General features: G+C 33.3%; 1 protein-coding gene across 1 annotated transcript; it reads left to right on the top strand.

The window, feature by feature from the left end:
• Positions 1 to 5136: 5136 nt before the first annotated feature.
• On the top strand, positions 5137 to 14489 carry LOC136409512 (phenoloxidase-activating factor 2-like). Its single transcript, XM_066391076.1, has 3 exons — positions 5137 to 5237; positions 13446 to 13779; positions 13836 to 14489. The coding sequence occupies exons 2-3, from the start codon at positions 13468 to 13470 to the stop codon at positions 14487 to 14489; spliced, it is 966 nt and encodes a 321-aa protein (XP_066247173.1). The 5' UTR covers positions 5137 to 5237; positions 13446 to 13467.

The following is a 14489-nucleotide window of genomic DNA, read 5'->3' as shown; positions in this document are numbered from 1 at the left end:
GTTAGTTCTTAAAATTTTTTTTTTTTCGTTTCTAAACGATAAATAAAAAACTTTTTTTTTAAACTTAACACCTTGTATCTCGAAAACAAAACACTTGCGGTCCCATGTTCACATGAACTTTTTTTCTTATTTTAGTCAGAGGAATCTCCCCTAGGCTTTCGTCACCACAACTCTGAAATATGTATAACATAATTTCTTTTAAAATAATTTTTTTCTCAGTACCTATAGTAGAATTTTATTTTTATTAATATATTTTCCAAATATAATGAGGCATACGAGTTTCACTTTTACTAACTGCAGCTCTAATCCCCAATTTTGTATGTTTAATGTTAAAATGGGCATTTCGAATCGACTTCCCAGTTACGATTCCGTCACGTTACCCAAGAAAGACGGATAATATTGCCTCTGAACATTAGGTGAAGGTAATACTCGTATAGGGTATCGGTAATATCTCTCACCGGTAATGTCTCTCGTAAGTATTCCCTACATGGGATACATTAGAAATATATACAGGGGATATGGCCCCGAGTCCTATAATAATGAAACTGTAAAACTAATGTTACTAGAATAATTTACGTAACCTTGTAATAACGAGTAGACTGAAAATGAATATCTAGTTACTATTCATTATCAACACGAGATATAATATGGACATCCCTATTAGGTTTTTGTTGTACATGTAGCTGCAACTAAGATTTTCCCATTTCATAGGCCCACAGGGTGTACATGTGAAAACTACTACCACCTCCTGATGGTAAAAGATTTAAGAAACATCCCGAAACACGTCCTCAGTTTTTTTCAAGGGGGCGAATAATGGCGTTAAACTTAACCCCCCTGAGGCGAAGCCCTAAGACCCAGAGACACATTTATAAAAAGATACAGCTCCCCGATGTGGCATTTTAAAGAGCATCTTTTCGAAATTTCCCTTTCTTTTCGCCGGAAATAAAACTACGACGTAATACCTAGTCCAGTATTTATTGGGCTGTGAAAAGTTCAACCACAACATAGCAGGCCAAACAGTTAAAATATTACATTACATTATATACAAAAAAGGAGAGATTTTCATTCAGCTACGGTACACAATTCTAATAAAAAAAAGGAACCAATAATGGCTTTAACACTGGGCTCGTTTCACAAACGCGATTGATTCAAAACCGAAAATACAAAGTATTGTTTTCACTCTTTTCCGATAAAACTTTGCGTGTAAAAAGTATCTACAAAATGCATTTGTCTATCGGGAATTAAAAAGTCACAAATTTGGGCACACAAACAGGTACCATAGATTATATACAAAATAAATTAAGAGAAAGCTTATTGGGAGTAGGTTATGCGTAACTACATACAATAATAAAGAAATTTAATACAGCTGCTTTTAAAGTCTAAAACTATTCACTACTAAAGCAATATACAAAATTAAAATCATATAATGCAAGATTCGACTGGGTTTAATGGCAAAATTGAGAGATAAAATTAAAATATTATAAACAATATACGAATATACAAAAAAATTAATACAGAAAGTAATTTACATCTTTTAGGACAATGTAGAAAACTTTTTAGACTTACGTAACCACTATAATATAAATAATAAATTACACAAGTTTATAAAAATATATGATACAAGTATTTATCCTAAGTCATCTCAATTTGATTTTTAGATGATTATTGTGATGGCATTGAACGCAATGCATAATGAATTAACAGTAAATTAGGGGTCACAGTCTAACAAAATTTGTCAGTAATGTTCTAGTTTTCTTCGAACTCACAAAACTCAATCTGCTGGAATAATAACTGAAAAGAAGGTTTCCCCAGAAATTGTGAAGTTGAATGTTTTCGGGCCACAATGACTAGATATTGATCATCCCCAGTAGTAGCTAAACGCATTAAGTTTAAGATTAAAGAAGCTGATTCCGAAGAAGTTATTCAAAGCAATTAAAACATGTGGTTGAAGTTCTGAGAGACATTATGTGTGATTTTTAATATAAATGTAACTAATTTATTAAAATTTACATCTGATTATAAATAGTGAAAATTCTCTCGATTTTATACAATCACTAGTTGAAAGCCCAGTTGAATTTAGTTTAAAGTGAGTCAAAGGTGCCTAATACCAAATCAAGGTAATTTTTTAATTACCTTGAGGAAAGAGCTTATTACTTCCGGGTTCCCAGGTGACATGAAATTGTCACTTTCACAGCTTCGTAGTAACCAAATTGATTGGTTATTACGGCGAAAGCTGAGATTTCCTAGGAAAGGGGGCCGCCTTACAATGGTTGCAACACCCCTCTCCTCAGGAACTCTAGCTTTAAGCTATCCAATTATAATTAAATGATATATTAAATATTTCTCAAAGATGGTTCGCATAGGTTAACTTCAGGTGAGATTTCTTATGAGGTAATTTGAGTATTCAAAATTTCCTGTCTTTTCCATCTAGAACAGTTCCTAGCGACTTTTCACATCACCAAATGTGACAAGTGCAAAAATGAGCAATTATGTACCTAATGATCACATGCAAAATATGAAATTCTTTCTTCCCAAGAGGATTCCAGAAGAATATAATTGTTGATCATAATTTGTGTCTGGTTGATTAAGCGGGAAAATGCAATTGACCTAAATATCAATGGGTGGAATTTTCGGTTCTAAAATTGTGAACACAAAATTTTGCCAAAAGAGAGGGAAACGACTCTCAGAAAAGGCAATATTTTATTAAAATAGAGTCTCCTATAAATTTACGGTTAGTTTTTAGAGACTTTTTTAGGGAGTTTTTGAATATTGTGAGAGAGTCTTTGCGAGTCCTTAAACTGTTTTTTTGTAAAAAAGCTTCGATATGAGGGCGATTTTAAGTGCGATTTTTTTTTGTACTTAAAATCGCATATGAAAATTTTTTGTTTTGTGTCGCATTTTTGTCACAATCGAGGGTCTAAATCGAAATTTTTTAAGTCCAAGTTTTAGCATCAAATTTTCTCGAATAAAAGTACGGTGGCATAATTTCGGAAATAGAGACCCAACATCAGAGTGAACGAAGTGTCGTTTCCTAAGCGACCAGGTTCCAAGTTATCTGAGATTGACAATGCCTGCCTTAATTGGATTATTATTGCAAGCAAATAGAAAGCTACGTTTTAACAACTAGACAATATTTCACCTTCGTCTTTTGTGTCGAGTTTGCAATTTATGCAAAGACTGTAATAATGGTATCAAATAACAAACCTGGTGGCAGACGTTTCGTGTTCAGTGTTGAACAATACATATTCGTATCTTATTTGACTATTTTATCGCATGTATAAAAGAATACTTATCTTGATTAGATGAAACCTCATTGTCTGCCCAGGGATCAGAGGCAGAAAAAATGTCGACTGTTCGATTAAAACTGAGAAGGCGGGTGAAACAGTTTATTAAAGCAGAAGCAGACCTTAAAAGCAGCGTTTCGTAATTTCATCGAATATAAACTGAATAGAAGTGTTACATTGATTGGTGTAGGAACGAAGCTCAAGTTTTAAGGGGCAAATTAAAACAAGATCTATAATTTCTTATAGATTTAATGATGCCTAAAGAATGCTTTCCAGGAATCTCTCGACTGTTATAAACCTCTCGAAATTACAGAAAGGGAGGAATCTATTGAAAATCTAACTCAGTTTTTATTTTAAGCTCAAATTTGGTGATAGTCAAGGAAGCAGTATTCCTGAGTATGGAAAAGTGATTTTGCCAATTGCATTTAATGGTACTACCACTGTATCACATAATTTTAAGATCATAGAATCAGCGATACCGAATTGTTATTGGGATTCAATTTCTACACAGAAATTATTTAAGAATTTACTAGAAAAACGAACATTTTTATACCTTCGACGATTTATGCAATCGATGAGTTTTATTGTGGCTACTTCCGAATCCATGCTAAATTATATATTCTGCCCCAGTATAACCACTTTGAAAACGTAGAAATATCAATAACAAACATCTAGTCAGTGGTCACAATAACTGCTGACAAGATTGTAAATAACCCCAAATAAAATGCCAAGTAGAACGAAAATGTGTAGCTTCATTAAATGAGATAATATAAAACTATTGTAATACATGTAATACTCTCAACATTCGCTGGATTAATAGGTACAGGGTAGGAGGTAACACCACCTCTTCATCTACATTCTTGTGAAGGTTGAATATCCTATAGTGTATTTCAAAATGTTTAGCAGTACAGAACACCAATAAACACGATTTAATGCCAATAGAGTGAACCGTCAATATTTGCAAATACAAAATACATTTTTCATTGTAAGTAGGTAATTTTCGCAATTTAATATTGTAATCATTCTGGGTCCTCGAGGAACACAACAGATCGTAATATTTCAACAATAGTAGTACAGGTGAAATTTAGTACTAGTAACGGAGTTTAAAGAAGAGAAAAATTTGAAATTTTCTTTAAAAAATGTTTTTAAGTTTTTTATGTAATGTTTATTAAACATAAATATTGAAAATAATAGCACAACTGAAAAAAAATCATACAACATAAACATTGAAAAGAAATTCTAGTATTGCGTGCAAAAAGATACAAATATATAGTGTGTGTTTTTTAAGATGACGAATACCAGGTAAGCAGATTGGCAGTAGCAATTTCGATAATATTTTTTGGGACGACTATGATTTATTGGGGTTTCATGACTGTCGACCCTTAGTTGTGCTGCTAAACATTTTGAAATAGACATTAACAGTGCTGAAGCCAGCTTTAGACCTGTTGTATCGTCTTAAAAAGCTCTGGTTAATTCATTTAAATTTATTAAAAATAATGGATAAAGTAGCGAATTTTAAAATAATGTGGGTGGTTTTTTTGGTGTCATGTGTCAGTGCAATCACCAGAAACGAGTAAGTATAAAAATCACTATAAATAAACTTCATGGGACGTTGTTTTTTTCTGAAGACAAAAATAACTGAAATAATAAATGATCTACGACAGTGAAAAGAAACTCTTTATCGTACTTGAAGTATAAGAAGTTTCCCTCACGCTAATACTTAATTGAACTTACGCAAGAGAATAAAGTTAACACGCATGCGTTCCGAGAAATATTCTACCTAAGACATGCGAAAGTTTTCTTTATAGCACTCGATTGCTGACTGAACTCAGTTTCGTGTCGTTCGGTCAACTGCGAGCGAAAAAGCCCCATTTCCGCACTTGTGAGTAAATATTTGCTGACTTATCGAGAAAAACAAATATAATGTTCAAAACTGTAATCAAAATTTTCAAGGTTAGAATATCTTTGTTAAGAGAGTTACTCATACAATTAAATTGGTTACGGAAATGTAATGAAAGAACTGCCTTGAAGATGCAATAAACAAACTGCAAATTGTTGGCAGCCTTTTATAAGAATTTTCATTCACATATCCTGATCTTAAGCATAAACCCATACACACATACATACAGTCAGTCACATAAATCTACGTACACCTAGCAAACTCGTATTATTTCGTAGTTAAAATCATGACCTAAAAATATTTTTAAATGTATTGAAACCCCTTCATAAATGATCATTTTTGGTAATTAAAAATTTGGGTTTCGATTAATGGGTTGGAAGAAAAAAATTTATATCAAAATTTTCAATCTCACAAAAAGGAACGTACAGCAAAAATACCACAAATACTACAAGTTTTTTTGGGCTTTATAGATTTTTATCGCACATACAGTATTGAACAAAAAGGTTGAAATTTTTTTCAGATTTTAAATATTTTGTTAATGACTGTTGTGAACTCTGGGTTATAACATTATAATTAGTATACTATTGGTGAAGTATTCAGAATATAATTGGCTTGGAAATATGCAAACAGCTAACTACATAAACAAATCGTGTTTTGAGCCTGGACAAAATGGTTGGAATATTTTTTATTGAAGAAATTACAGACAATAAAAATAGAGTTAATGTTGATTTTAATTAATACACTGCTTTACAAAAAAATCCGGACAAGCTCATTATTTAAGTTTTCAAAGAGAAAAACATGAAATTGGATCGTAAAGTATTTTTAAAATCAGACAGGGCATCAGATCCAACATTCTTTTGCTGTATTTTTTAAAATTATTACTGTTAGCATTTGTTTTGAGAAAAGTAACGTAAACAGAATAATTTCAGATATTGATTTCTGTGTAAACACAATATTCGGTCAGTTTTTTTTACGTTTTTATCATTTTTTAAAAATTTTTTGAAGTAAACAAAGATATCCTATATGTTAAATAGTGGTTATCGCGTTAGTTCACAAAATGCGGCCCGAAATAGCAACACAATTTGCTGCATTAAGTCAAGAGGGGTGAACCCTAAAATATATTGCAGTTTACTTTTTCTTGAAATTACTATTAATTTGGTTTCTTTTGTTAATTTTCAATTAAAATGTTTTCAATTTTTTCATGTATTTCACTTTTCCTAAACTTTTTCTAATATAATTATGTCAAAAAACAAAAAAGTTTTATATTATTGTTTCCTAAAACTGTTGTTATAAACTTATCCGGATTTTTTTGTTCAGCAGTATATTTAGTGTGGTGCCAATTTGCCCTGATCACATCGTTTCTTGAGAGGATATTTATATGTTTGCAATGGTTATATTTTGTTGTCATTATCTGTAGAGAAGGATTGTCTTATGTAAGGAAATTTCAGCTGCTTTTCTTTATCGGGACTGGAATTGGTTATGATTAGTGGCCGATTTATATCTTGATTCTTCCAAACACACTCATGCTCTTACATTCTTCCAGACTCTTAGTTGAATCGTCACATTAGTGAGTGCAGTTCCTGATTTGCTTGTGTTTGAAAGTTTCATTACAATATGCCTAAAGGTGTTGCAGTTTCAACTGTTTTGCGAGAGCGAATATTATGACTTTTTCGTGAAGATGTTAACCAAAACGTTATTGCAAGGCAATTGCTACTAAGAAAAGCTACAGTTTCGCAAATTATAAAACATTTTAAACGTGAAGGAACTGTGAAATCCAAGAAAAGTCTAGGTTGACCGCGAAAAACCTCAAGTCGGTTGAATAAGAAAATTATTCGATTTTCACAAAATAATCCTTTTACACCTTCATCAAACATTTTGGCTACCATCAATTAACCCTTTGTCTACCGAGCGAGCCCAATGGACCCAAATGCAATTTTATTGTGTTCTCATATCAATATCTAATGCTTTTGGACTCTATAGTTCCTCGACTTTGTTTATTTACATGCCTTTTGTAATTTTGTGATGGTGTTAATTTATTGCAATCATAGTTTTTTTTTATATTAATTTTCCATCAAGAACTACCATCTTGATCCACTGGACCCACAGGGTTACCTTATAGAGAAAATCATTTGTATGCAAATATAGCGATTCCCCTCTAGAATCATACGAATTAAGGACTTCCCCGCAGTTTAGAAACTTCCCACTGTTTGAAGAATAGTAAGGAATTAATGCGGTATTTAGTACAATTTGGGTTTCTGTAAGAGTGACTAGTATTCGTGTGTTTACGACAATAGTAAATCTATTATATTTACTGTTTCATTTATTGAATCAGGTAAATAAATTTTACATAATTAAGTTTACTTATGTAACTTCATACTTCATAGTTATTTTAGTGTCTAAAATTCCGAAAAATGGATACGCGAAGAATATTGAAGCCCGAAGAATTGGAGGCAGTCATAAATGAGATGAGTGATATAGAATACAACAATGACAGTGAATATGTTTCATCGGATGATGATGGAGAAATAGACATAGAAATTTTAACACAGAGCGAAAAGAAAAAAAAGAAGAAGAGAAAGAAAATTCAAGAACTGACAACTCAAATGATTGCGACTCAGATGAAATCGATGACGATAACATGAATACTATTAGCATACAAAATTTCACTTTTATATCCAAGAATCAACAAGTATGGTTCGAAAATCCTGTTGGCACTCCACATGGACGAAAAGGTCAGCATAATATTTTGCGAGAAAAATTAGGACCTACAAGATATGCCTTCCGAGAAATTGACAGTATACCTTCTGGGTTTTTAATTTATTTTAGAAGACCGTTTTTAGAAATTATTATTAAATGGACGAACGTAGAAAGATCTATTGTCTTTAGAAATAGGTGGAAACCACTTGAACAAAATGAATTTCGAAAATTTATTGGACTACTAATACTTATTGGAGTTTATAAATCAAAAAACGAAGAGATATCTCAATTGTGGAGCAACAAAGATGGACGAAACATTTTCAACGATATTATGAGCCGTTCTAGGTTTCAAGGTATACATAGAGTGCTTAGATTTGATAATGCCACTGTAAGAAGAAAAGAAAGATCTACTGACAAACTACAACCGATTCGCGAGTGTTTCGAATTATGGAACAACCATCTACAAGACGGATTTATTCCAGGTTGGAGTATGGCCGTAGATGAACAATTGGTAACTTATAGAGGAAAATGTCCATTTCGGCAATATATACCTTCAAAACCAGGAAAATATGGTATCAAGTTTTGGGCAATTTGCGACAGTGTCACGTCATATTGTTGGAAGTTAAAAATTTACGTAGGAAAAACTGGAGAAGAAAGGGAAAAAAATCAAGACAAAAATGTGGTGAAGAGATTAGTAAAAGAGATCGAAAACTCAGGACGAAATATAACTTGCAACAATTTTTTTACTTTATATTCACTTGCAAATTATTCACTATCAAAAAAACTGAGTATTATAGGAACAATCCGAAAAAATAAGCCGGACTTGCCTAGTTGTTTTATGAATCCCAAAAATCGAGAAGTCCTTTCCACACTATTTGATTTTCAAAGCAATAAGATGATAGCTTCATACTGCCCAAAAAGAGGAAAAATTGTGACATTACTTAGTATATTACATAATGACAAAAATCAACAATGAACTCAAAAAGAAACCTGAAATAATTTTAGACTATAACAAAACTAAAGCTGGGGTCGACACCATGGACCAAATGACAAGAACATACATCGTCAAAAGGAGGACTAGAAGATGGCCACTGGCCGTTTTTTACAATATGATCGATATTAGCGTTATGAATGCATAAATAGTGTGATCATCTCTCAATGGAAATTGTGACAAAAAATTTCGTAGGAAAAGAAATTTTATTATAGAATTGGGAAAACAGCTAGCTCAATATAATGAAAATTGTAAAGAACCTGTACCAAGCACCAGCATAGCATATGAACCTCCGAAAAAGAAGAGACGTTGCGACATATGTGTAGCTAAAAAAGATCGAAAATCTAAAACAACATGCCATAAATGTAATCAACATGTATGTAGAGAACATTCTGTTACATTATGTAATAATTATCTTCAATAAATATATCTAAAATATATAAAATAAAAATGTTAAAACAAAAAAAACAACTTAGATCACACGAGGGTCCAATGGGCCCGAGCGGTAAGTATTGCAAGTTTTTTTTGCGGTAGACAAAGAGTTAAACTAATTCTTTTGGAATCATGGACCGCATAGTTCGACGACGTTTGATAGAGGCAGGTTTTCACAGTTTTCAACTTGCCAAAAAACCCTTTCTAGGCAAGAAGAATATAAAAGCAAGAATACATTTTGTTTAAACTCACATTTATTGGAACGAAGAAAATTGGAAACAAGTCGTTTTTAGCGATAAGTCGAAATTCAACTTGTTTGGAAGTGATGGTGCTAATTATGACAAGCGTCCAAGAGGCAAAAGATTGGATAAAGTCTGTTAAACCTATAGTAAAACATGGAGATGGCTCTGTAATGGTGTGGGGCTGCTTTTCATGGTACGGCATGGGTTCACTTCATCACATAGTAGGCAAAATGGACAGGTTTATGTATTTGAACATATTAAAAAACAAATTAAATCACTACTTATTCGATACAATGCCCGTAAGGCACACATTTCAACACGATAATGACCAAAAACATACATCGAAATTAGTGCAAAAATATTTGTTAGAAGAAAAAGTTGATGTTTTAAAATGGCCGTCATAGAGTCCCAACTTCAATCTTATTGAGAACTTATGGAACATAGTGGATAAGAAAATAAGATAAAATCAAACAAAAAATCAACAGGAACTTTTTGAAAAATTAGAGAATGCGTGGTGCACTATAAGTTGACTAATAATTGTAAAATTAATTTAATCTATGCCAAAGCGATGTCGCGATATGATCAGGGCAAATGGGCACCACACTAAATATTAATTAAAATAAACATTTGTACTATTTTTATTGTCTGTAATTTCTTCAATAAAAAAGTTCCAACCATTTTGTCCGAGCTCAAAACACGATTTGTTTATATAGTTAGCTGTTTGCATATTTCCAATCCAATTATATTCTGAATATTTCACCAATAGTATACTAATTATAATGTTATAATTCATAGTTCACCTATTGGATATTAACAAAATATTTCAAATTTGAAAAAAGTTTCAACCTTTTTGTCCAATACTTTATACAATATTATTTTAGTCTGGTGTAAATTTTCAATAAAACACATTAAATTGAATTTTGAATCTCTAACATTATGGTGCGAAGAGAAATTGAAAAAGAAATTAGGGAACTAATTTCCCTATAAAAAAAAAAGTTTCATCACGAAATGAGGGAAAACCTTGTGGTGACATAACAAAAACTGTTAAGTTAGCTTAATCTACAGTGCACACCATTATAAAAAACTTTAATTTAACAAATTCAACTAATAATAAACCTTGATCTGAACATCCTAAAAAAATAAGTTCGCGCGATATTCGGACTATTGTTAGAAAAGTTGCATTAAACCCGAAAATTAGTGCTTCGAAATTGGCTGATTAAGTTCGTAGAGAAACTGATAAACGTTTCTGTGCTGAAACTATAAGAAGAGTTCTGAGATCAATGGGATTTCATGGACGGATTCCTAAGAAAAAGCTCCTGATTTCCCAGTAAAATAGAAGAAAATGCCTAGAATTTGTAAAAAAGTGTTTAGAAAAGGGCCTTGAGTTTTGGAGTTTGATCTTGTTTACTAATGAAAGCAAGTACAACATTTGTGGCTTCAATGGAAAAAAAAATATAGCGAAAAGCTACTGAAGAGCCGAAACCTGAAAACTTGTTACCTTCAATAAAGCATGGCGGAGGCATTGTAATGGTATGGTGCTCAATGGCTGCGGCTGATGTCGGAAATTTGGTTTTCATTGAAAGTGTAACGGATCATCGGAAGTACCTCCAAATTTTGCGTAATTCAATTGAACATTTGGGATTAAGAAACCAATGGATATACCAACAAAACAACGAACCCAAACACTCCACTCTGGTTGTTAAAGAATGGCTTCTTTACAACATGTCCAATTAATTTCATTCTCCTCCACAGTTGCCAGACATTAACCCTATCGAACACCTATGGAACGAATTAGAGCGAAGGGTGCGAAATTACGAAATTTCAAGGAAAGAACCGCTAAAAAAGCATTAACTTCGGTTTGGGGAGAAATTACCCCAGATATTACAAGAAATTTGGTTTCATCCATGCCCAGAAGATTGCAAGCAGTTGTAAATGCAGAAGGTGGACCAACAAAATATTAATTTGTTTTTTTATTATTTTTTTCCTAAGTATAATAAAATTTATCTGCTGTATATTCACTTTTGTGAGATCTGAAATTTTGACATTTTCGTTTTTCCTTCCAACCTATAAATATACACTCATCGGCACGAAAAAGGGAGCACTTACATTTCTTTAAATAAAGATTAAATTTCAAAACTTTGCGATGATTTATTTTTTTAATAATACAAACACAAGCAAAACAAAACTTATCAAACAATTTCTAAGGTAGCTTTATCGATTTTTTAATTGTTATGCACAAAATTCACAACAGCTGAATTTAGCGCTGACTTTATTCCTTAAAAGTTCGTAGTTAGCTACGGATGTGTGTTAATTTTAGTTGCCAAGACAACACTAACAAATAGAAGCAGATTTAAACAAGTCTTCTAAGTTGTGGTGGTGTTTAATCTCCAGAATAATGACTGTAAATTCTGCAACAGTAGCTACTATTTGTTACATTGCTTCAAAATGGACGAAGTCAGCGATATGTTGCCCAATAATATCAAATATCGAATAGCACAGTACATCGCATTTATAGACGTTTTCTGGAAACTAGTTCTTACACCAGGCGACCTGCAACTGGGCCCTAACGAAGAACAGACGCCCATGATGACCGTTTTATAGTCATGCAGTCTACGAAATCGGCGTGCTACAGCCGTAGAAACTAGGAGTCGACTTGAATAGGTTCGAAATGTGAACGTAAGTAAAGGACAGTTAGAAGACGACTTGGAGAAGCAAATCTAACTAGTGGTAGACCTGCAATAGGCCCACAACTTTCCAGACACCATAGAACAGTGCGACTTCAGTTTGCAAGAAATCACCAGCATTGGGGTGAAAACGAATAGGGTCACATTTTGTTCGCCGACGAGTCGAGGTTTAGCTTATGCTCTCCAGACAGTCGTGAGAGGGTATGGCGAAGACCACACAATCATTTGCGGAATGTACCTTTAGTCCTAAAGTTGGATATCAAGGAAGTTCAGTTATGGTCTGGGCTAGAATTTCTCTTGAGGCACGTACTGAACTCTACATCGTTCCAAGGGGATCCCTCGCGGTTGCTAGGCACATTGAGGAAATTCTGCAAGATTTTATCGTCTCATATGCCGATTTTTTTGGCGATGAGTTCATACTGATGCAAGATAATGCTAGACCTCATACTATAAGAATAACTCAACAGTATTTAAAAGAGTCAACATTCCTGTTATGGAGTGGTCAGCGTTAAGCCCCGATATGAATCCAATTGAGCATGTTTGAGACATGGTGGGACAACGAATCCGCAGTCGCGTTCATGCTTCCTTAACTTTAAATCAGCTTCAAGATACTTTATTAGAAAAATGAGACCTTATTCCATAAGAGAACATCAGATAACTGATTTTAGGCATGCCAAGGAGAAATGATGCATTAATTAGAAGTCTTGGGGACAACACACCCTATTAAAAATCCATTTGAAACAAATTGTTTAAGTTATCGCTATTTTAACATGAGTTTTTTTTGCAGTTTTTCTAATTATGTTCTTTTCTAGTGACAGAATTTGTACGTGTGTTTTTAAATTAATATTTAAATTGTTAGAAAACATATTCTTTTGTTCTTATCTAACTTTTTACATAAGAAAAGCATCGTAAAGCTTTGAAATTTAATGTTTATTTAAAAAAATGCAAATGCTCAGTTTTTCGTGCCGATGAGTGTATTAATATTTACGTTGTTGGTAATTTTTAATTACCAATAATGATCATGTATGAGAAGATTTCAATACATTTAACAATATTTTTTGGATTATGATTCTAAGTATGAAATAATATGAGTTTGCTAAGTGTACGTAGTCTTATGTGAATGACTGGTCGTAACATCGGATAACAAGAACTTCACAATAAATAAAAGAAGATGTGGGAAAAGAGGACCATATTGAACACATTTCATATTTGTAGCGCCTACTCATCTCTGCTAGATATGGAGACATCATTTGCCCATCCTTGTATCTGTATGCCATTTACGCAGTGTCCAGAATCCTATCAACAGTCGAGAGCATCTTTCTCTTCAAAAGAAGATAAAAAACGACAAAGTTACAAAAGATCTTCAGAAATTTGCTCAGGATACTTAGACGTATGTTGCAAAGTCGAATGTGGAATGCATAAAGAACGAAATACAAAAGAAAAAATACTAGGTGACGCAGATACGGCGGATTTTGCAGAATTTCCGTGGATGTTGGGCATTCTGAAGGGATTGAGTTACAAATGTGGGGCATCCTTAATACATCCAAAGGTAATTTTACACCATGACGTTAATAAACAGGTTTGAAAACTAATATAATGTTGTAGGTGGCTTTAACTGCTGCTCATTGCGTCTCCTCTCCGGGGAAGTACACAGTGAGAGCGGGGGAATGGAATTGGGAGCATACATATGAACCATTGCCACATCAAGATCGGGAAATTCAGGCAATGATAATTCATCCGAAATTCGATCCTTCAACTTTGAGCAATGACATAGCCCTTCTTGTTTTAGACGACCCTTTTTATCTGATAAATAATGTGGGAATAATTTGTCTTCCACCGAGGAATTTGCAAATTAACACGAGACTTTGCACAACTTCAGGATGGGGGAAAAACTCTTTCAGGAAAGGGACGTATCAACCACTGTTACGGAAATTGGATTTGCCAATAGTGCCAAGAGATTACTGTGTTAATACTCTGCGAAAAGTTGCTTTAGGCCCTTATTACACTTTACATGAAAGTTTTTTATGTGCCGGTGGAGAGAACCACAAAGATACGTGCAAAGGTGATGGTGGGAGCCCTTTGATGTGTCCAGTGGAGGGCCAAAATAGGCTTGAGCAAGTGGGGATCGTTTCTTGGGGTATAAAATGTGGAACAACTGAGAATACTCCAGGTGTTTATGTCAACGTGGCGCTGTTTTCAGATTGGATAGACGAGGAGATGCAACATTTGTCGTTAAATACCAAGATTTACCGGTATTAG

The sequence above is a fragment of the Euwallacea similis genome, chromosome 6, assembly GCF_039881205.1.
Source record: "Euwallacea similis isolate ESF13 chromosome 6, ESF131.1, whole genome shotgun sequence".
Classification (NCBI taxonomy): domain Eukaryota; kingdom Metazoa; phylum Arthropoda; class Insecta; order Coleoptera; family Curculionidae; genus Euwallacea; species Euwallacea similis.
This window is presented reverse-complemented; position numbering and strand designations above follow the sequence as displayed.

Excerpts from the sequence above, each read along its gene's own strand:
- LOC136409512 (XM_066391076.1), top strand. The coding sequence starts at position 13,468 with ATGGAGACATCATTTGCCCATCCTTGTATCTGTATGCCATTTACGCAG. Across the intron at positions 13,780-13,835 it reads CATCCTTAATACATCCAAAG|GTGGCTTTAACTGCTGCTCA; the intron begins GTAATTTTACAC and ends ATAATGTTGTAG.